Source organism: Achroia grisella, unplaced genomic scaffold (genome assembly GCF_030625045.1).
Source record: "Achroia grisella isolate CSIRO2021 unplaced genomic scaffold, CSIRO_AGI_Agris_v1 utg109, whole genome shotgun sequence".
Classification (NCBI taxonomy): Eukaryota; Metazoa; Arthropoda; class Insecta; order Lepidoptera; family Pyralidae; genus Achroia; species Achroia grisella.
The window spans coordinates 4,940,760-4,964,718 of NW_026712573.1; the positions used below are offsets into that span (position 1 = coordinate 4,940,760).

The window sequence follows — 23,959 nt, forward strand, 5'->3', positions numbered from 1 at the left end:
TATTTTTTTCAAATCAAAACCTCACTGTGTTCTAATTTTGAAACACGTTTATGAACATCACGAAATTGAAAATGTGCACTGTAGTATATACAATAAATATTTAATTAAAACGAATTACAATGTTCGAAATATATAAAAAATATACTGAAAACGCAATTGGTGGAATAAAATAAGAAGTTATTAGCAGATTATTTTACCGGATACAAGTTTTGCGATGCTTAACTTATTTTGTGTGTAATAATTTAGTCGTGTGTATTAAAATATTATGTTTGAGGTATGTTTTGTTTTATTTGTAATATACTGTACACCCTACATTAATATAACAACAACTGTTTCAACAGACATTAGTAAATAAAAATATTGATGTAACGCTGAAATTATTATTATTATACAAATCAAATTGATATCATTAAGTATATAAGATAGCTATTTATTATTCCGTATTACAACCAAATATTATAAATTATACATTTTGTTGATTTAGGTGTTATTTTCCTGAAATTCTTATTACTTAATGGATTTGTATATTTGTTATTTTATTTTATTTTGTTTAATTTCGCTACTAAAGCAGCAAATAGATTAATGAACATGCAAATTTACCTCCATTAACTGCGTATTTATTCTAAATACGCAGAACCTATTATTAAAAATATCCTAGAAGACATCTAAATTAATGAGATTATTATATGGATATAGGTAATGAACTATTTTCTTTTAACCATTAAGTTACAATATATTTATTAAGTTGCTACCGGAACGTACCGGACGTTCTGTTACGCTCCGGCTTCGCACGGGTGTATACGTTTTGTACACATATACCCTTGAATTACTCTATTGCGAAAAATTGCATTAAAATTCGTTTCGTAGTTTAAAACATCTAAGCGAACAGACAGCGGAAGCGATTTCATTTTATACAATGTAAAGACAATTAATCTATTTTTCATTATTATAGTCTTCTAATTCCTGTTCAACCCAAATAGCTTTTGCAGCCACTTCTTCAGGATCTAAAGACTTATAAGCACCATCAGATCCAATTAACACTACTCCATAATCAATGTTGCTTAAATAATTATCAACTTTTACATTCCCATCATTTACTTCATATGCATTTACACTGAAATAATTAGCACTTCTTTTATTAACATGGTTTTCTTTGCGATTGAGATCATCGAAAGCTGGCGAGTTGTTATTTTCTAATACTTCTGGTTTATCTTGTAGAGTAGCTATAATATATTCATACACCGTCGGCAGATCTCTAAATATTTGTGAATATCCCTCTGGTACAGCGTAAAGATCTTCTTCTGCGGGATCATCATTATTTTCTGTATCAGATGTAAGTAAATTTAAATAATCTATTAATACATACTTACATTATAAAATGAAAGTGTGTTTGTTTATTTGTTACAATTTCACTAATAATCTTCTGAACACATCTTAATTAAATTTAATGTCACAAGCTAAATTATCTTGTGAAATCTGACTAATAAATATCACTAGTATAGGCAGCAAATTATTTTTTTGAAAAAAATCTAGAGGTTAGTCTAATAATTATTAGAGTTAATTTAAATTATAGCTAATTTTAGCTGTTAAGCTAGATTGATAAATGAGATGCCTTATCTCGATCCTTCAACCTTACCAAGCAAATTGCTTGGCGACTGAATTGAAGTACCCACGCAGATGACTTTTTAGAAAGTTTATATCAGTATCTATGCCGTTGGTCGGTTGGAGGGTTCACAAATACTCGGTTTACATTATATTTAAAAGTAGACATCGACATTAATCTTCGCTAAATAAAATAATATCCCTGGACAATTCACACAACGCCATCTAGTGCCAATCTAGGCAGAGCTTGCGTTATCTAGTAATAACTGATATAAATACGTAGAAAGCAACACACAAGTTTCTTGCTCATTCTTCTTGTGATGAGTCTACATTCCGATTGGGTAGTAGAATAAAAAAATATGACTATTCAAAAGTGCTTATGTTTAGTTTAAGTTTCAATAAAGATTATTTCTATTTATATTTCTTAGACACATTTTTTTTTGTAAATACATAAATAATAACATAGAAAACACTCAGACCGATACAAACAATCATACTCAGGAGTACAAATGTTTGTACCGTGCAAGGAATCTAACCCGCAACCATCGGAGGTAAAGCGGTATCTTAAATGCTAGACCACTGAGACCATCATGAAGAAAGAACTATGAAAAACACTTACCTTCGCAAAATGCTTCAAAGACTAAAATTAACAACAGCACACATATATAGGACTTCTTTCTCATGCTATTTTTCAACCGAATTTTAGTGAGACCGAAATGTGTGACCACCAACGGTGTAGCTTCATCAATGAATGGTAATACAGTAGAACGCTAAAGTGACACTGCTAAAAGCGATAAGATAGCTATGTTAAAGTATGTTAAAATAATGAATTGTTTTATGCAAAACACCCTTTGATGTCTTTCCTATCTATATCCTGAAAATGTGTTTTTTTTGAGAAGTCAATCGTGAAGCTAATCAATATGTATAAGATAAGAAAGAACATGTCAATTTTCTACCATCAATTTATTGATATCTCTGTATATGTTTTAATATATGTATGTCTTTATATATATAAAAAAAGGTTATTTTTTTTATTTCATTAGAGTAAATTCTTTTCGCTTTTAAAATGGGTTAATTTAGATTGTATACTTGGCTTAATTTTGATAATAGTATAATAAAGATATTTAATTAACGCTCTTTTTATATTAATATAAAAAAATTGTCACAATATTGTACTGTTAATGGTTAGTAAATGTTTATTTTTTTAAACTACTGGAGGAATTAGTATGAAATTGTCATAGAATATCTTCTTAATATGGGTCAACATATAAGCTAAATATAGGTGATAAAAATTATTATGATATATTAACGAAGTAATAAGTAATTGTAATTAGAAAGAAGGAAAAAATAAAAGATTTTACTTTCATCATTATTTTCAATACGCCCTAGAACTTTATTAATTAATTTGCAGGCTTTATTTATTGTCATCATTTAATTTTTATTAATCGGCTGATCCAATGATATCTCGAAACGAAGTCCTAGGCTTCTATAGTATTAAGCAACAATTTTGTTCAAATAATTTAAATATGTCTGCGATAAAGTCCATCTATATGTGAAAAAAATGGATGGACCTTTTTTATTTAATTTTAGGCATACCATTGTTTTTTTCTAATATTATTCTAATACCAACAAATAAATTAAATATATATCTTGTAAGCACATGTATTTTTCGAATACCTAAAAGCATTTTGTGTTTCATCATTTACGCGTCTTTTTGGTTTGCGTGTTTCTAATTACAACTAATTACATCTGTAATTATGTTTTCCACATTATCTTAACAACAAATGTGCCGCCATATATATTCACGCCAATATATATAACGTTAATGTGACAAACAGTTTCAAAATATATCAAAGATGTTCGTCTTCAAAACATGTATTCTTGTAGGAGTGTTTGGTAAGCGAAAAATTTCATTTTATTAATTATTTGTTAACTAATATACTCCTATAATTACTCTATTTTGTCTCCATAAGTATAACCACAACTTTGAAAATGGTAAACATTTATATATTTATATATTTATTTTACAGATATTTTTTAAAACTCATCGTTAAATTACTAAATAGACTTTTTTCGCTTTGCAAAGAGAAGTTTCATATACATTTTTGTTCCTCTTCCGACTTGAAACAACTTGCATCTGCAAAATCATCATTATTAACTTCAAAACTGTGTATGTAAACCAAACATTGATTAATTTAATCAGATGGTCGCAGATTTACTTCCTCGCACGTTACAAACATTTGTTTTCATGAGTATGATTGTTTGTATTGCTCTGAGTATTTTCTATATATACTATATATGTATTCACCAAAAAAAGTTATGTATTTATGTTTGGGAAACTACTCTGCTACCAAAATGTTAGGGAAAGTACTATGTATATATATAATATATATACATATATATAGGGAAAAATTAGTGTGAGTGTTAGTCACCTACCTGTATGAAACTGCGGATTTCTTGGGCTAGCGAAGATATCTTCGAGACCCTGAAGCCCAAGAAATCCGCAGAACCATACAGGTACGTGACTGACGCTTCCACTCATTTTTCACAGTAGGTTTCACAGTTCTAATTTATTTTAATTCACAACACAATGCGCGCGCGCGTCAAGGCCGCTGTACAGTCCGTTCAGTACTAGGTAAAGGAGGGGAAGGCAAAGCGCGGGAACAGAAAACTAACGGACTCTGTGCTTACGATGATACAGGGTAGATTTTGAACAATGCATTTACAATAAAATGTTTAAGTATTTCTACCAACTGTCTGGTACCCATAATACAAGTTCTGCTTAGTTTAGGAGTAGAATGTGTGAATTGTCTAGAGTTAGTATTACTATTATTAAATTCAGTAATAAAAAATTCCAGCTCTCCAAGTAGCTGACTGCAAATACCGTGTGGCCAGATCACCGGATACGTTTGAAATGACCTTTCCTGACCATACAGTAGATGGGGACCAAAATGGTAAGGAAATTGAGGATAAAATAAACCAAGAAGAGGATTATTGGCGGGAGGAGGGACAATCTGATGCTGGGAATCTGGAGAATCGTTATGACGAAGATGATTGGTAAATGTGTTTTATTAACTCCCAATATATGATGATCATGTGTGAAGCCGTTAATGCGCGAAAGCGTAATAGAAATATTGACGCATAGTCTATACATATAAATAAATAAAATTGGAGTGTCTGTTTGTAATGTTGAAATAACCGTTTTTTACTACATGCATAAGAATATATATACGGTATATACACCAAAAAACCATTTTTTACAATTTTTATCTGTCCGACTGTCTGTTTGTTCCGGCTAATCTCTGAAATGGCTGGACCGATTTTGATGGGACTTATTTTGAGAGATAGCTGATGTAATAAGGAGTAACTTAGGCTACTTATATTTTAGAAAAATAAAGTTAAATTCCACGCAGACGAAGTCGCGGGAACAGCTAGTTTATAATAAATACACTGTTTTTGCACTATTGAATTCAAATAAATTAATTTGTATTGTATCTTTTACCGTGGTTTAACAAATTTGATAGGACTTCAGCTTATTTGCTATTTAATTCAAATACAAAAAATATTATTTCTTCTAACTATAGGGAAAAGAATAAAGAAAACTTTGAAAACGAAAAAGATTATCAAGAACAGCATCAAGAAGCCAACCGTGAAGATATGAATGAACATTACAATGAAGACAGAGATGACCTCGAGTCACACCACAACAATAATCAGGACCACTATTCAAACCAGAATGATATGAATACATACGAGGGAAAAGGAGAAGCCGGTAACCAAGAGCTGCAGAACGAAGCTAATGAAAAAGGCGACCATTTTGAACAGAACGGGGAAGACTTCGTTAATGACAGAGACAATATGGATGATTACAGCTTCGAAGGCAAAGGACCTTCATACAATTATGATAGGGATTAAATACAGCATAAACCTTCCTTTCGAACATTATCCAATGAATTTTCATATCTTTAAACACTGAAATTTGATAATAAACTGCACTATATCAATACACTTATGTTTTTTTCTTGAATCTTGAACTTTCATATAAAGCTTTTACCAAAGTAGACACTAAGTCATCAGCATGGGTATCTAATAATATAAACTGTGGTCACAGATCTAAATAAAAGCTAAGTAAGTAATATATCCTAGAATAATACACACTAATGTTACAAAATGTATATAGGATTTTTCTAGCGGTACAAACATTTATATGAATGAGTATGATTCTTTGTATCGGTTTAGATTTTTATATACATCATTTACGTTTTCTTTTTACTAATCTAATGCTGTTGACCGCAGCTGGTAAGCTGTAAAGACAGCTTCACCGGACGATAGGGAGCGAGTGTAGATGGCACTCTAAAAAATGACATTATAAAAAATGAGAATAGATATAATAAATTTATTATCCAATTAAAACAAATGTTGACAAATATAGCTTATTACAAAATTGAAGAGTACTTGCAAGATATTGATTAGTATAATATTTAAAACGTCCGCCTCTCTTCCACGTTGCAGTGCCTAAAAGGAGCATGTTATGTGTATGAATTAATTAATTGTATACCGTAATTGTGTAAAGCAACGTAATAAATAACTAAATCCGCGGAAGGACTTATGGAGCGCCTGAAAGACGCCCGCCTGACGCATACGACTTTAGTCTATAGGCACCGCTAGAAATTCGAACCTCAATTCAGGCCGTCGTAATTTTGAATTGGTCGTCATTTGAATTGGACGAGGAATCGATCGAAGGGGGAACCGTCATTTACGTATATACAAAAAACTGTATATATTTATGTATCAGTGGACTAGTACCCATAACATAAGCTTGCTTAACTTGAGACTAAATGGCGCTGTGTAAATTGTCATGAGATATAATATTATTATATATATATTTTATAAACCTGCTCAAAACTCGTCCGTTCCGTGGTACTAGTACTCTTTTTGTCACCGATCATAGGCCACTATTTTGTGCCCCATTACTCTCGAAAAACCGGAAGTGATAACAATTATATTATAAATAGATATAAATAATTATATAATCTTACTTCTTTATGACTGAACAGATCTTAATGAAATTTGGCTTCAAGATGGTTCGCAGACCATATTTAGTCTCAAAACAGCTAACGAAACGGTACGAACGAAACGGTAGATATATAAAAATAGATATAATAACATGGTGCCTAAAATGTTTACCACCACTGTAACCATAATGAAGGCGAATCATATTAACGAAGTAAACACAATATTTCCGGAACACTACTTATTTGTGTAATCACAGTAAATTGACTCTACAATTGCGTTAACTGGATCTGATTGAGTACTTTTAAAGATTATAATTATGTTTAAATGCACATAAACAGGGATCTATTTATGTATATTAACCAGGTCTCTTAGTTAAATGCGTACATCAAATGTATATAGGTATAAGCAAATTATACCTATATACTTTACACCATGCTTCTACTCTAAAATATGAATGAAAGGCTGACTATACATCTATATATTTATTACTATTTCATGACTAAATGACTGATGGATATTTATTTAATGTCACGATATACATAGTAGTAAGGTTTTTTTATTGTTTGCACCCGCTGGGCTAGTGACAAGTCAATTAGTCCATCGTTGCGAATTAACCAAGACGATTTCCAAAGAGAACCACGTAGAGGTCATGGATAAGCTATGTGTATCTAGTCCCCATTACTAGTAACGCCGTCCCCCTCTTTATGTAATATGTAATGATAATGAATTTTAGATTGTCTATAAATACATAATATTTGAACTAACAATTTTTTACAAAAACTGTTGTCAACTCCTGCACAAATCAGACTACAACAACAAATTAAAGTTTTTTTTTCCTATAAAAATCGGTTCAGTGCTACAGATATGCGCCACACTTACCAGGAGATAATAAAATGTCAAGAGTTATATTACTATTAGTTATTGCTGTGCAAATTTTTGCGTTCACCGAATCAGTTCAGGTTTCGGTGAACGAGCGTAATAGAGATACTATAACAGAAGAGATGAATATGGGAGTAAATAAGTATGAGAACCCGACTTCGGAGCCCAATCCTACCTCTGTGGAGACACGTGATGATATGCGAACTGAACTGGACCGAGCAATGACGGAATGTAATGAAACATTCCGTGTTGAAATGTGTAAGTAATTTTAATAAAATATAAAACTAGCACTTTACCGCGATTTCATTTGAACAATAAAAAAATACTTTCGAATAATTTTTGATATACTACATAGGCTATGTCTGACCTCGTAATAAGATCTATATTAATGTAATTTCGTTTAATCAATAATAATATAACAATATTCTTAGAGAATTCACAAAGCGACTTTTAATTCCAAGTTTAGCAGAGCTTGTGTTATGGGTATTAGATACTATACTTACAAACATTTTTACTTGTAAATATATATATATGTAATATATACATAGAAAACATTCAAACCAATACAGTAACAAATACAATCTCTAATTTTCTTAAAATCTGTGCAACCATCTAGCTGTGAAAAAGTAATGACGAGGTCGAGTGGAATGAGTAGTCATGCTCACTAAAATGTTCAGACATGTGGCGGCGTGGTGGGCCATTGGGCTTCCTAAAATATGGTCGAGCGCAATGATGGATGGCTCATCCGTCATACTCGTGAACGAGTGCTGCTTGTAGGGACTGGTCTGCTCTTATCACTACGACTGATTTAATCTTATTGTGTTTATATATTTGAGCCTAAATGAATCAGTGCTGGTTGGTAGTTTGTATTCACACGTTTCGACTTGTGAAAATGTGAACTTACAAGGATTGTTTAAAAGAGCAACACACTTTCCTAGCTAGCTTTCCTAATTAGCGATAGAAAATTGTTGACTATTCAAAAGTGCTTAAATTAAGTTTATTTGAATAAATGATTTTCTATTCTATTCTATTCTATTCTATAATAAACAGACAGATAAAATTTATAAAATAGTACATATTTGTAACTCCTAGAAGTTCCCATGAATCACATTATCACATGTGATCCTAAAGGTAGTCATAATCAAATTGAAATGCGGCGCTGTATTATAAAATTGCTTTGAAACCGTGAACCGAACCGAAATCGAATAACGCGAATATATCTGGTACACGTACATATAATATTTTATTATGTTTTAGCCTATTTGGAAGCACTCAATGAAAGTGGTAGCTTTCCAGATGAAACAGACAGAACACCAAAAGTAAGTATCCACTTGGGAATAGTAACGCCATTGGTAACAATAAATTGTTACCAATGGCGTTACTATGCATATACATAGTACTTAATACTAGGTGATTAGACACGATGGGCTAACTGATTTTATGCTTATATCATAGTCCATAGGCCATTACAAAAAGTATTATAAAGATGGAAGATTTGTTTTTTATTTGTATATTTGTTTGTTTGTGTTAGATGCGCGTGGAGGTGGACCTGATATGGCAAACCATATCAGGTCCACCTGATGGAAACTATCGTGATTTACTCCTGGTAAATTCGTCATGATGGGCTAACTTAACGTCATGCTCATCCAATTGTTCTACACTAGTGTCCCGCCAGCATAAACCGCTAACGTAAGCGGATGAATCATTCTATTCTATATTATCTTCCATAAAAATTAAACTTTTTTGATGTGTATATTTATTTATTTTTTATATAATTGTGTATTTATTTTGTGAGTATTATAGATTATCAACAATACACTCGCAGTTAATAATAATGTCCCTGGATAATTCAAATAACTCCATCTAGTCCTAAGCTAAGTAGAACTTGTGTTATGAGTATTAGACAACTGATATTATACATAGAAACATTTTTTTTATATACCTACATAATATGCATAGAAAATACTGAGACTGATACAAACAATCATGCTCATGAATACAAATGTTTGTACCATGCGAGAAATTGAACCCGAAATATTACTTTTTTCTATGTTGTAGTGCTTTGTACGCTGTGTACTTGAAAAAACTGGAGTAGCATCTGAGGAGGGGAAGTATGATCCGACTAGAACGGCTGTAGTTTTCGCGGGGGAAAGAGCAGGCAGACCAATGAATGATATTCAGGACATGGCCTCAGGATGCATTGATCGACGTAAGTACTGTTGAGAAATATGAACTTTGTGAGTAAAAAAAAGAGATTTGAACAGAAATAATGGTATAAAATCTCTTTAGTACTTTATTTTATGATTTTCAAACAGAGAATCCTTTGTATTCTCGAGTGATCGGCTTTTGTTTTGTTTTGTTTTTCCGCAACATTACTTTACAGTGTTGTTTTTTAATTATTGTGTAAGTTTTTTAGGTGTCACCATCGATCACGTGTTCTTAATTAACACAAATAAAAATAATTTATTGAAGTTAGTAAAATTGCTAAATGTTAGTATTGGGTAGGTACTACTAATTGCTAGAATTATTAAAATGTAAATTTCTAGTAGTTTTTACCCCCTAAAAATATCTAATTATTAGTAACCAGGGTATCAGTTAATAAAATATATATTTATCTATTTTATGCACTTTTCTTCAGAATATTAAACAAACATAAGTTTCCATAACTATAGTGTCATGTTCGTTAAATTTTTTACACAATGTTTATTCTGTCTTAAAGCAGACAGATTCAGAATTAAAAAAAACTTCTTTGTTACAAATAGTTGAAAGCCCTTGAAATTCAGAAATAATATATACATAGACGACCTGAATATTTTTCGAATCTAATTCTAATGTATTTTGGTTTAATTTCACTTGTAATGTTATATTTCAGGAGAATCGTGTAAATGTGAAAGAGCATATCAATACATTAGATGCTTGATGGAAGCTGAAATTCGGAAATATGAATAAAATTAATTCGATGGTCTTATTCGGAAATCACAGCAACCAATGGACAAAAGATATACTGTATTATGTAGATAATGTAATGTAAAATACTTTTAACATTACAGAGGAATCCTAATTGCAAACATAAATCCAGTATTTTATTTAAAAATATACCTATAGTAGTATTTTTAATTAGGTGAAGCTAACTGACAGTAGCTAATGTCACGTTATGAAATAATGTTGCCATATTTAAAGTAATAGTGATGCGTTCAGTTCTCGGTCAGATGAATGAACAATGAGTGTGAATAGTTAATCATTTCAAACTACAAAATAATATTATTTCTATTTTACAATAAAGTTGTATGAAAGTGCTCTGATATAAGTTACTAGTGTTATGTAACTACAATCAGTTATTTGACAGCTTATTACAAAGCGCGCTGTGGCACTAGTAGCCATTAGTGCCAACACGTCATCGTCAACGTCGCGAGCGTCGGTCGTCATTTTGTTCGTAATTCGGCTTCTAACCTCTGGTCTGAGAGCACGAATGCTTTTTTTTGCGCTCACACTGTTTTGTTATTGTTTTTGATAATTTTTTCCTTCTGTTGTGTTTGTTGTAATAGTTGTAATAGTGTATATTGTATATTTGCTATATTGTTTCGTACCAATGTATTCTCCTCATGGATGGATGGAAATGGATCCTCAACCATGCATGTCAAGCCAAAGCTTGTCTCCAAGAAAGAAGAGACCACGGATTGCTTTAAGCGTTACCGAAAAACTTATGATACAAAACGTCTACAAACACGTATTTGAGGAGAAAGTTGCATCACTATTTCTATTGAGGCTCCCGAAAAAAAAATAATGTATTTCAAAAACAGCTAACTTTTTGGGAATTGGTGTGACCTCAGTCTACAATGTGTTAAAAGAATACAAAGAAAATGAACAATTTCAGTCTCTGGAGAAACGTGGACCAAAACACTGTTTCAAAATTAAATTATTGTCAATTTTTCAGACAGATTTATAATTAATGTCACCGAAAGCAACAATGATTTTTTTATCTGATGATGAATAAAAACAAATTTTGTAATAAGCCAAGTTTTTTATTTTTATTACCTAACTATATTATGTTAGATATTTTATACATCTATAGTTTTAACTACATGATGTATTGTAAATAGGACAGTCTTAAAAGTTTCCTCGCAATTTTTTTCTTCATGTTTCAAATACTCTGTATTCAGTATAGGTAGATACTAGAGGAACATAGTTGTCGAAAACTTGTTGGTATGTATAAAGCACAGCTAAAATTCGAACCCCGTACCCGATATCGGCAGTTCGTAACACTAACTATTCACTAGACTAGACAATTGAGGCAATTCCATTAATTCAGGATTTTTTTCAATTATTCACTTTGTCACAACACTATTTTTATTTTATCAAATACTGACAACACAGTAAACGTCAGTTGACTTCGTCTAATTAAAAATACGACTATATTGTAATTGCTTTGTCAGTTTATTCATCATAATCACCATTCCTCCTTATCCCAATTATTTGGGGTCGACGTAATACGAGTATGCTTTATCAGTTTGTTATTACAGATATATTAGGGCGGCCTAGGTGGTCTTATCCTCAGATAGTAGCGAGATTGATTCACGCATTATGAAAATATTTATTTCTTAAGATCGTTATACAAACAAAAACAAACAAACACTTGTAATCGAGTAAAAATTGTAAATAATTATTATTATTTGTATGGTAGAGTGTTTTTTGCTATGTGTATATTATGAATGTATGTAATTACAAAAAAAATGTATTTAAGTATTGCTATCAGTTGTTTAAAAACCATAATAAGAGTTTGCTTAGCTTGGGTATAGTTGGCACTGTGAGAATTATCCTAGGCTATTACTATTAAAATCGCTTTTAAAGTTACTTTTTTTTAATGCTTACTTTGAGTCTAAAAAATTTGACTGCTCTTAGAATATGGAATATAACCGCAGTCTATATCAATTAGTATCTATAGATATAAAAAAAAAGTTCACAGAAAAACTAAATATTAAAACTTGACAATTCTTACATGTTAGACATTGAAGGTGTATACAATTACAGACAGATAAAATATTGATAATCATTTTATTGATAGAAACAACTCGGAAAATACAAAAAACAGAAAGACTAGCACACAATTCTTATACTTAATTAACAGATCTTTGCATAGAAATTATTATTTTTAGGAATCTTTTTTTTTACTCGTTATCCTTGTTGCCGCCGAAGAGAGATTGCCAGATACCACCCAGCCAGCCAGTTTGAGGTTCTCTGTAAAAGGATATATTTATTACTGTAAAGTTTCCAATTATTTCTTTATTATTACTAACTACCGGCCCCGGTTCCGGACGGGTATACATTTTTTTATTGCATAGGGGACATACGAGCTTGCGACTCACATGATGGTAATAATTACCGCCGCCCATGAGCAAGTGTAGCAACACCAGGAGAATTGCAAGTGTGTTGCCAGTTTTTAAGAAGGAATAAGCTCTTTCTTGTAGGCTTCAATATCGTATCGGTTTGAAAATACCATTGCTGGAAGGTGATTGTTTTACACATGTAACATGTATACACCTTCCTCTAGAATCGCTCTATATATTGCTAAAATCTGCATCTGTTAAATCCGTTGCGTAGTTTAAAAGATCTAAGCGAACAGACAACGGAAGCGAGTTCATTTTCTAATATGTAAAGACTTCTGATAAGTATCTATGATAGAACACTGAAAGTAAGACAGACCGTCAACTTTACTATTTGGCCAATTGTATTCACACAAAATTCTTAATAATGTAATTCTGAACAGAGTTTATTTGTAAGACCAACACGTGTTTCTATTTCCTTCTTGTGATGAGTCTGCATTCCCAATAAGTCGTAGAATAAAAAAAGAAGGACTATGCACAAGTACTTATAATAAGTTAATTTGAATAAATATTATAGAAATAGAAATTTGTAACGCAGATCCAGATAATCTACTTTCCCTTAACCTAAACGAACTTAACTCATAAATGACCCATGAAAACCTCACTCTAAATAACTAACGCTAACTGAAATGACTGAACTGACTGAACTGAAATGACTGTTTTCAAGGGTTCCCCTTGAAAACAGTCAAGGTTAAATCCTGGTGTCCCGCCGTGAACACCATTATAGGCCAAAATCCCGGGCCTGCTAAACATCACTTATTTTCTGATGAATGAACGGGATGATTGAGTAGTGCTAGTAAGTACTACGATCGATGTTTTCCCTTTAGCTTGACCAGACGGCCATTCCCAGGTATCCAGATACTGACGGTACATAAAAACTGTTGACGTCATTTATTTTCCTGTGGCTTATTATGGCGGGTAATATTATAGTAAATTATAGTACTAGTAGTAAATTATAACACTAATACTACTGAATCATCAATATATTTCGATCATCAAAAATAAGCAATATCTTATGGACTCGGGATCTTGGTCTATTAAAACAGAATGAACTGAAGCTTTTCACTATTATTGGAATGATTGAATTGGAATGATGCATCTTCAAACGACATTAAATCTGTCAGAAAGAGTTACAGGCGCCGGCGTGATAGTAATAAAATGTTACATAATACACATACACAATTACCTATAAAACCTTTTACTTTAAGTTACTTATTCTATGATCTAATAATTAATTAAATAAAATAGTACTCATAGATGTACAATAAAAAAAAATGGGATAATGTTATTAAATGTACAAATATGAAAAGCAACTGAACAAAATTAGTAGGTTAATGCATTTTATTGAACGGTATCTGCCAATTGGAATCTCTATTGTGTTTATAATTGTTTATTCTATCAACAACATATGTCATCTATTATTCAGAAACTGGATAGCTCCTGATTTCAATTAAAAAATAAAATAAAAAATATTACCTCATAAATTAGTGCTAGTTGGTAGTTTGTATTCACATATATCAACAAAAGTAAAAGTGTACAACTGCGTGCAGTGTTACAACTAAATTATCGTAAAGAGCAACAAGTTCGTTACTAGTTCTTGTCTTGTCTTCATGAGACAGCTTTCCGAATGAGCCGGAGATTAAAAAAATAAGTAATGACTAATTAAAAGTCCTTCAACGTGAGTTTATTTGAATAAGGAATTTTCTATTATTTTTGTACCTGTACTTATTAAACAAAATATTAAAAAACACAGTATAAAAATATACGAAACGAAATGTGGACATGTCAAGTGTTGCGTTCACCTCAGCATCGACAGTTGACAATACCTCTGACTACCCTATCTGGGATAACAGTAGTTACGGTATGTGATATGTCAATTAAAACAAAATATGCAATATTTTTACAGCACAATACTGATATACGCCATAGAGAGAGAAAGGCAATTGTTGGTAATGTGGACTGGTGATCCCATTGCGAACAATGTATGGTACATTCAGGTCAGGTTGATCGTTTCTCCTGGAAAGCATCATGACAAATTCCTAGTGAATTGTCATAATGGACTAACTGATCTGACCTCATGTTCATCTTATAATCCTCTACTGGTGCCCCGCCAGAGTAAACTGTGAGCGCAGGCGGGTGCACCATTCCATTATTAAAAAAAAAAAATTATATATACGCGATAGAAATGTGTAATATGACATCTAAAATCACTCAGTACATTTTTCGTATTGGTTGCAGACAAACGTTTAAATAATTTCAATCTTATTTACATCTAGCAGCATTTAAGAATTCCCTGAATAATAATTATAATAGCTTTTAATACCGTTTAAAACCACAAACTAAATAAATAAATCCTATAACTATAAATGATGTAATTATTCTTCTTATTTACCTATTCAATTCCTACATTTTGGATGATTTTTCGGTTTACACTGATGTGGACGATGTGAACTCATTGTTGGATGTCTGAAAAAGTATTTAAATATATTTCTACCCAATTATATTGTGTTAAAGATATGAAACCTAGATATTTAGAGATTCCAATTGTATGAGCTATATTTTAAAACACCATTTTGCTAGCAGCCTAATATGAAGTAAGTATATTATTAATATAGTTAAACGAGTTTTAATATGAATAATTTACACCCCTAGGAATATATATATATAAATACTCCAAATACAGCTTTTTTTCGGACTAATCTAATATTGTTGGCTGCAGCTAGCCTCTATAGCTTCACCGGATGATAGAGGGCGAGTGCAACTCTCAACTCTGTTACGGGTTCGTACCTCGTCCCATGCCTCATTAATGAATTGAGGCAGGTGATCAATCAAGAAATCAATCAAGAAACCTTTTTATGTAATCATTCAGACATGTGAATGAAAAAATGTGAAAATGTGAAAAAATATCTTTAATATTTAATAGAAAAATTATACTTTAGTATCGAATACTTATAATCAAATCAAAAGTAATTTAGTCATGTTGGACATTTTAGACGTATACTGTATTGATATTTTTCCCTATCGTCCAGTTCATTTATACCATACAGGTTCAACTGAGAAGAACTGACACACTCAACTGAATTTCATTTTTTTAAGCTAGTTTCTTTACGTAGTGTGCTTATATAGGTTTCCATAAATTAAAATCCTGTGCCTGAAGAACGATTGCCATTGCACGTTTGTGACTTAAGTAATTGTTTAGTAATAGGCTTTGCAGATGTTTTAATTAGTAACAAAACGACAAGTTAATAAAACAATCACATATAAAAGACACGTTCACAACACATCAATTGTAAATGAATGCTACCTTTTCTTATCTCCTTGTACATTCGTGCCTCTGTAAAAAATATCTTGCTAAATTAATTATATAAATAACATTTGCTACATGTATTCATTCAAAATACCCATACTCTTATCATTCGTGGGAATATATTATTTTCTCCAAACCTAATGTATTTTTTTAATAATTTTATTTATCAAAGCGTAAAATCATACATAAATCACCTATATGTAAACCTTATTACCTTTTCTTTACTTTATACTTAAATACATTATTTGTGTAAATACATAAATAATATACATAAACGACACCCAAACCAATACAAACATACTCATGAAATCAAAGTATCGAAACCGCGATCATCAAAAGTAAGGCGGTGAACTAAACCGCTAGATCACTGAGGTTATAATAATCTATATAAATATTCTTTGTAATTAATCCTATATACTAGGATTTAATAAATATGATAGAGGTTTACTTACTCTTTCTTGCATTTGTACATATTGTTCACTTTCTTAACATCACCGCGGCTGAGGCCCTCTCTCTGGCCCAGTGTGTACCCGCCCACCTTGGGAGACAGGATAAAGATATCTTTAATACAAAATCTCAATTGCATTATTCATACAAAATATGTATAAGTATCTGGCCCCGGTTGTCTCGGATTTAATAATGTGTAGTAAAAATATACATAGGAAATACGGGTAATTTTCTACGTGATAGAGCCCAAAACAAGGATTGGAAGATTTTTTTATTCAGTGTTTTTGTATATCGTCCAAATAGACTTCAAACATGATAACCATTCAAAATCATAAAAATAGTGTAGTAAAGTAAGAGGATCATAGAAGTCTCATGTAAAAAAAATAATGAAAAAATAAACTGGATAGGCCTTGGATGGCCGTGTTTCCTTGTAAAGCCAAAAATTAAAATAATAAAGTGAGAGGCCATGAAAGTCTATGCACCTTTTATTAAAGTGTCGTCTTTTACTTAATAATTGTTAAAAATGATGTATTAATAATTGGCCTTACAATGAATATTCTATTTTCCTAACATAACCTTAAGTCATTACGTAAGGTCCTTACGATTTTAAAAATAATGAAATGAGAACGTAATCCTTACTATCCTTACTTCCTTACTAATATTATAAATGCGAAAGTAACTCTGTCTGTCTCTCTTTCACGCCAAGACTACTGTACCGATTTAAATGAAATTTGTTACACAGACAGTCTAGAGCTTGAGAAAGGACATAGGCTACATTTTAATGCGAAAAAAGGGTTATAAGGGGTTGAAAGTGGAGATGAAGAGTTGTATGGAAGTATCGCCATTATTAAACCTGAAACTTATTTTTTAGGTTATTGATTAAATATAAATAAATATGACATTCAAAGTTTGTAAAAATGTTACCTTTAAGGAGATTATATTAAATTAGCGGATGAAAGTTTATATAGAAATTCCTCATTTTTGAAACTTTTCTTTGGATTTTTTTGTATAAATTTTAACAAGGCCCAATAATCACCTTAGGTTCGATGGTTTTCCGTGAGTTTCTTGAGAACGCATATTCAGAGTAATGCATCACGCTATTGTAGTCGTATGATACGCCGAAGTCATTTGTATTCCTCTTCTCTTCTTTTCTGAAGTTGTTCTCTGTTCCTGTAATAAACATATATATTAAGTAAATTTTCTTACATAAAAAAATATATTAAAAATATTGCCCAATTTTACCAATTTTAAATTCAATTATTAAGATATTGGAAAACACCAAGAAGACTAATCCGAAGACAAACAAGATTAATCAGAGAGACGACGGTAGACTCTTCCTTTTCCACATTATATTAAAAACATACCTAGCAAAATATAGATTTGTTTTCTGTTGACCATGTCTCTTAATCTAAATTAATCTTTCATAGAATCGTCTACAACCATTATGATAGCATAAATAAATATATTATATTTGAAAAAAAAATATTTTTTCCCTCATTTTTGTATTTTTTCATTCACTCTACTCATTATTTATAGTCTGTTTTTTACTGTTATTGTATTGTAAAATGAGATATTGCATGCGTATCTGTTGATATAAAATAGTTTGTTTATATGAAAATGTATATATTGTATAAATTAAAATATCTTTCTTATTCCAAAATAATCTAAGAATCTAAAGTTTCTCACCGGGTTTTATATTATTGTACATGACATTAACGAAGTCGTCTCGCTCGGGACGACTTTGTTCATGCATGAAGCCGATGGCGTGCAGTAACTCATGCAACACGGTACCCTTCTTGGTAACACAGCCAGGGGACTGCAGATTCACTTCCTGACGGCCACCTATCAACAAACAAAAGTTTCACCTTTTTTGGATGTAAATCTATAGAGTTAGTCGTTAGTAGAAATACTAAGTGTAATCGCGGTTTAGTACACCGCCTTACTTCCGATAGTTGCAGGTTCGATTCCGGTAGACTATGTCAAAAAGTCATCAGCAGTCAAGGGCTTTTTTTTAATTGATGGTAATGGTATTGTGCTCCCGCCTGCGGTAACGGTATATGCTCGCGGGGCTCCAGTAAAGTATAATAAGATGATAATGAGACAACTGATATAAATACATTTTTATCTAAATACATACATAATATATATAGAAAATACCCCGACTGATACAAACAATTATTACATATAGTACTGTGCGAGGTATCGAACCCGCAATCATCGAAAATAAAGCCACCGAGGCCGTCGAATATATGTAATCAGTTTCAGTCGTGTTATTATTAAATGTAAAAAAAAATACCAATCCGTCCGACGCTCGACCAACATCCAGTGTTTCTACTTTGTATTATGATGTAGTCTTGCTGTTTGCCATTGTAAGGAACAAACCGGAGGCACGTCAGCCGGTGATAATCAGCAATCGCACTCATGATTGTGTCACGTTGCTGCTGATCTGAAAACATAATAATATATTTCTATATAATGCTGCCTGTTTTACAAAATATAATCTAGACACGCGGTAGCGTGTCAAGCCGAGTTTAAAGTAAAAGAACTGGCGAGCAGCACCGTGTGTATATTTACACGAACCATTTGGAGCCACTTTTGACCCCCTCATAACTCAAAAACTCTTTCATATAAACCTGTCAAATTTTGTTCATATACTGAGACTTGCGAGATAAATATGTGTTCCAAATTTCACAATTATATCTCAAACGGTTATTTAGATACTAACGTCCAAATATCGTCATTTTTATCACTGATCAACCTTAGATCAAAATTATAACCCTCTTCCAGATGACCTAGGAAGTTCAAATTTGGCATGCAGATAGGTAATTTTTAAATAGTTTTCATATACGAAATATACTGTAGCCTTCGCTAGTTCTAAACATGTTACTTGTCGGTTCCTATTTTATTATTAGTAGTAACTAGCAATCGAAAGTAATAATTGGTATATGAGAACTGGCCAAGTTAGACCTTAGGCTACAGTATATTATCCTAAATTATAAGAAGAAATGATATTTTATATTGTTATAAATACATTTCAGGACAGACCATTGAACTTGGCACCCATTTAGATCTCACCTCTTTTGTCGTAGAAGTCAACAATCAAGGCATATATCATAATATTAAACTCGGCTATCATTTCACATTTATGTTTTTGATGGGATAAAATAAACTTGCACAATCCCCACAGGTCATTTAGTCCCAAGCTAGGCAGATCTCATGTTACGGGTACTGGACAATCGATGTAAATACATAATATACATAGAAAATACAGATCCTTTAAAACAATCATTGAACCGGCGAACATCGTAAAAATAAGGCGATTTGCTAAATCGCTACCAATAAAAATATTGAATACTGATGTTATTTTTTTTTTCTGGTGTATATGTATAATATTTGATTATGTATAATTATTTGATGTATACTATATTATTATGTATTCATATGTATGTATATATATGTAAGTTTGTGTATTTATTATATTTTGTTTACATAAGTGTATATATTTTTTATGTTTCCACTAATGTGCCACCTACTCTATTTTTTTTTGTAAATACTCTCTTTCCAAAGGTTGTCCGTAAGAGATTGCATTAGCGATAAGACCGCCTTTTGTACTTAGTTTTTTTTTATGTTTTTAATTTTGTTCATGTCCTTTATATGTTGGTGCAATAAAGTGTTATAATAATAATAATAAAGTATACCTTGTAGATATAGCCATCCCAAACACACACAATATACAAAGCACACCCAATGAAAAACTAACAAAGTACACAGATCTAGCAATAGAATTAAAAAAACAATGGAAAGCACGCACCATCCACATAGTACCTATAGTTTTGTCATCCACAGGAATTATACCAAAAAGTCTGAACAAACACCTAGACACGTTGCATATCCCCTCCTCTACAATAGACCTATTACAAAAAGCCGTCATAGTAAACACATGCCGAATAGTAAGAAAATTTGTTTCTTCATCACATAACTCATCCATGCTTGGCTAAGGCCCCCGTGTTTGAATATATTACCCCCGTAAAAAGGGATATACAAAAAGATATACAAAAAAAATAAACAATAATAATAATACTAGATATATTGTATTTTAAATTAACATGTATGTTTTTTATTTAATTTGAATGGCAAGCAGGCCGACGACCCAAATGTTGATTAGTGGTAACTGTCGCTTATATACATAAATGGTACTACGGACATCGCGACGTCATATGACGACCATGGTAAACCACATTGCTATTTAGGAGGACTGAAATGTTATTACCCAAATATCCTGTATTTACACTATGTAAACCCTTCAACCGAAACACACCTGTCTTACATATATATGTGACCACCTATATTACAAACTAGCTGTACTCGCGACTACGTACGCGTGGAATTTTACTTTATTTTTCTAAAAAAAAAGTAGTCTAAGTTACTACTTATTACAACAGCTACCTGCCAAAAAAAGTCCCGTCAAAATCGGTTCAGCCATTTCAGAGACTAGCCGGAACAAACAGACAGAAAAACAGAAATTGTAAAAAATGATAATTTGGTGTATGTACCGTATTTATATTCATATGCATGTAGTAAAAAATGGTTATTTCAATATTACAAACAGACACTTCTATTTTATTTATATATATAGATATATGAATATATATTTATAATACAGAACCAGAAATGTAACTATAATAATTTAATAGCAGTAAAAAGTATTGTAATTAAATATATGTAATACTTTATAATAGATATATAAGTATTCCATTTTATTAAACTTAATTATTTGACGGTCACATAAATTCTATTTTAGTTTGAAATATTCTATATTTTTTAAATTTATTTTCATATAGTTTAAAGTATTTTAATTTAATTAAATATTCATTCACGTCTATGATCATTTTATAATGAAATTATTGTAGAATTTTGTAAATCTGTCTCGTATTATTGTGTTATTAAGTTTTTTTTATAAAGTATATTCTGTACCAGATTAAGTTATACTTACTAAAATATCCCTCAATAACATAAGGAATGATGCCACCTGGCCACCGGTAAGTTTCATGGCTGATCCCATTCCTGCCAAGGGGTTTTGGAATCAAAATATCACCTTCGGCATACCCGCCCATTTCCTCGGGATTCATTAATGATGATTCTGACCATGTTGACACTGAATCACCTATAAATAAAAAAATAATACCATAGACAAAAAAAAAACATTTTTTTATATATCTTAAGGGGGAAACGAGCCTGCGGCTCATCTGATGCTAAGTGATTACCGCCGCCCATGACCATTCGCAAGACCAGAGGATTGCAGAAGATTGCAAGTGATTTGCCTGCCTTTTAAGAAGGAATAAGCTCTTTTCTTGAAAGTTTCAGTATCGTATTTATTCGGAAATAGGAGTATTTTTATAAGTTTCAAAATATATCCATACTAGTGTTACAAATGCAAAAATATGTATGTTTAATTGTCTGTCTGTTTCGGTAGTAACTGCTGAACCTAACTTAATGAAATTTGCAGTCAAGACACATTTTATTTTATCTCAAAAAAGAAGACAGTCATAGATAAACCCATTTCTCAATATTCAGAGTGTTTATTTAATTTATAATCATATATATAAAATTCTCGTGTCACAGTTTTCGTTCCCATACTCCTCCGAAACGGCTTAACCGATTCTCATGAAATTTTGTGAGTGAGTAGGTCTGAGAATCGGCCAACATCTATTTTTCATCCCCCTAAATGTTAAGTAGTCCACCCCTAAATTTTTTTTTTATTTTATGGAAAAACAACTTTTGCCGGGAAGCTAGTATGAGTATGTTTGTGTCTATACCAATAATACAAACATACTCATAAAAAAATTCGAACTCGCGACAATCAGAAATAAGGCGGTTAGCTAAACATCTACACCACCGAGGCCATCTTAATATTAGTATGTCTGAATTAAGAGTTAACTATAAAAATTGTTTAACTGTGTTTAAAATTTGCAGAAAACACGGTACAAAAAAAATAAAAATTACGTATGTATCGACAGCTATTAGGATGTCATAAAGGCAAGGAAGTAAGCCGTCACAGTCAGGATCCAAAAGCATATTTTCGCGCCATTATCAAATCGCTTGTCATTTGTACGTGTTAATATAGGTGTCAAAAAAGCTATATACCAAATACCAAGGAATGATAATACTTCAGTACATGCATTGATAACTCTAATGATTAATGATTATTGTTTTATGTTAGGGTTCTGTAATGAAAGAAAAAATTTGTGTAACGATGTCGTATATCTGTTGGATGCCACTGTACTTTTGCTGCATGATTTGTGTAATACAATTTCATTCTTCAACGGATATCAAAAAAATCAATCGGTTCTAAATTTCACTGGTTATTTTTTGTGTTACCTCAGAACTTTTGTAGTATATGAACATAATTTTAATGACACTTTTCTATTTGAATTGTTAATAGTTTTAGTTACAAACTATAGTTTCAAAAATTTAATTAATATTTTCAACCTTACAAATTTCAGATCTAACCATTCAACCATTTTAAAAAAGGAACAATTTGGGACAAGGAATAGTAGGTGCGGAACCATACTAGGCGCTGCTATATTGTTCCTATTTTTGTTTTACAGTTGCAAGTAGTATAAATATTATTTATAATTATGTATAATATAAATTTAATAATATTATTGTGTAACATTGTAGACTTTATGTATAAAAATCAATATGGAATATATGGTATAACAGATAGAAGCGAAGTATTTTAATTGTAAGGGGAAGGGGTAGTTGGTAATACTAACTAAAAGTCCTATTGCTAACAATGTATAAATTATAGCACTGAGTTTTTTCTGTTTTTACCATACGGCTAAGAAGATAGATAGCAGATACAAACTTACCACTTTCATTCTTCGGTGTGCCGTATACCTCTGTTCCCAAATGAGATATGTCTATAGTATTATCATCACCATCAATACTATTATCAATGTTACCATCTCCGTTTAAATCTTCACCATCTTCTAGAGGCAAAGCTTTATAACCGGATATTAAGAAATATAAAAACAAAATATTTACACATGCTCTCATTATACCGTCTGTTTAAACGAATTATTTTTTTGGAGAAAATAATATTTTTACACGAAAGTACTAGGCGACCATAAGACACCCGAAAGTGTGTGGTGAAAATTCATATGCCGCGAGTATTTATAATGGTGAACACCACGCGAGGACCTGTCATAGGGTAAACAGACGACAAGGTTCGTTACTCCTACTTCCTGATAAAGGATGTAGCGGCGAAAATATGTAAACTAATCGATAAGACGAACCTTGGTTGTTTTGCTTTCAGTTAACATTT

General features: G+C 31.5%; 3 protein-coding genes across 3 annotated transcripts; 1 reads left to right on the forward strand and 2 right to left on the reverse strand.

The window, feature by feature from the left end:
* Positions 1-933: 933 nt before the first annotated feature.
* On the reverse strand, positions 934-2,285 carry LOC131848252 (uncharacterized). Its single transcript, XM_059198055.1, has 2 exons — positions 2,222-2,285; positions 934-1,322 (listed from the first exon to the last, which is right to left on the reverse strand). The coding sequence occupies exons 1-2, from the start codon at positions 2,283-2,285 to the stop codon at positions 934-936; spliced, it is 453 nt and encodes a 150-aa protein (XP_059054038.1).
* A 5,226-nt stretch (positions 2,286-7,511) lies between these two features.
* On the forward strand, positions 7,512-10,446 carry LOC131846829 (uncharacterized). The gene is made up of 4 exons (XM_059196249.1): positions 7,512-7,755; positions 8,755-8,816; positions 9,556-9,706; positions 10,370-10,446. The coding sequence occupies exons 1-4, from the start codon at positions 7,512-7,514 to the stop codon at positions 10,444-10,446; spliced, it is 534 nt and encodes a 177-aa protein (XP_059052232.1).
* Positions 10,447-12,662: 2,216 nt separating this feature from the next.
* LOC131848262 (zinc metalloproteinase nas-1-like) lies at positions 12,663-23,691 on the reverse strand. The gene is made up of 8 exons (XM_059198067.1): positions 23,505-23,691; positions 21,626-21,796; positions 18,929-19,078; positions 18,319-18,474; positions 17,669-17,802; positions 16,638-16,723; positions 16,183-16,212; positions 12,663-12,732 (listed from the first exon to the last, which is right to left on the reverse strand). Exons 1-8 carry the CDS (start codon positions 23,689-23,691, stop codon positions 12,663-12,665), a joined length of 984 nt encoding a protein of 327 aa, XP_059054050.1.
* Positions 23,692-23,959: the final 268 nt, after the last annotated feature.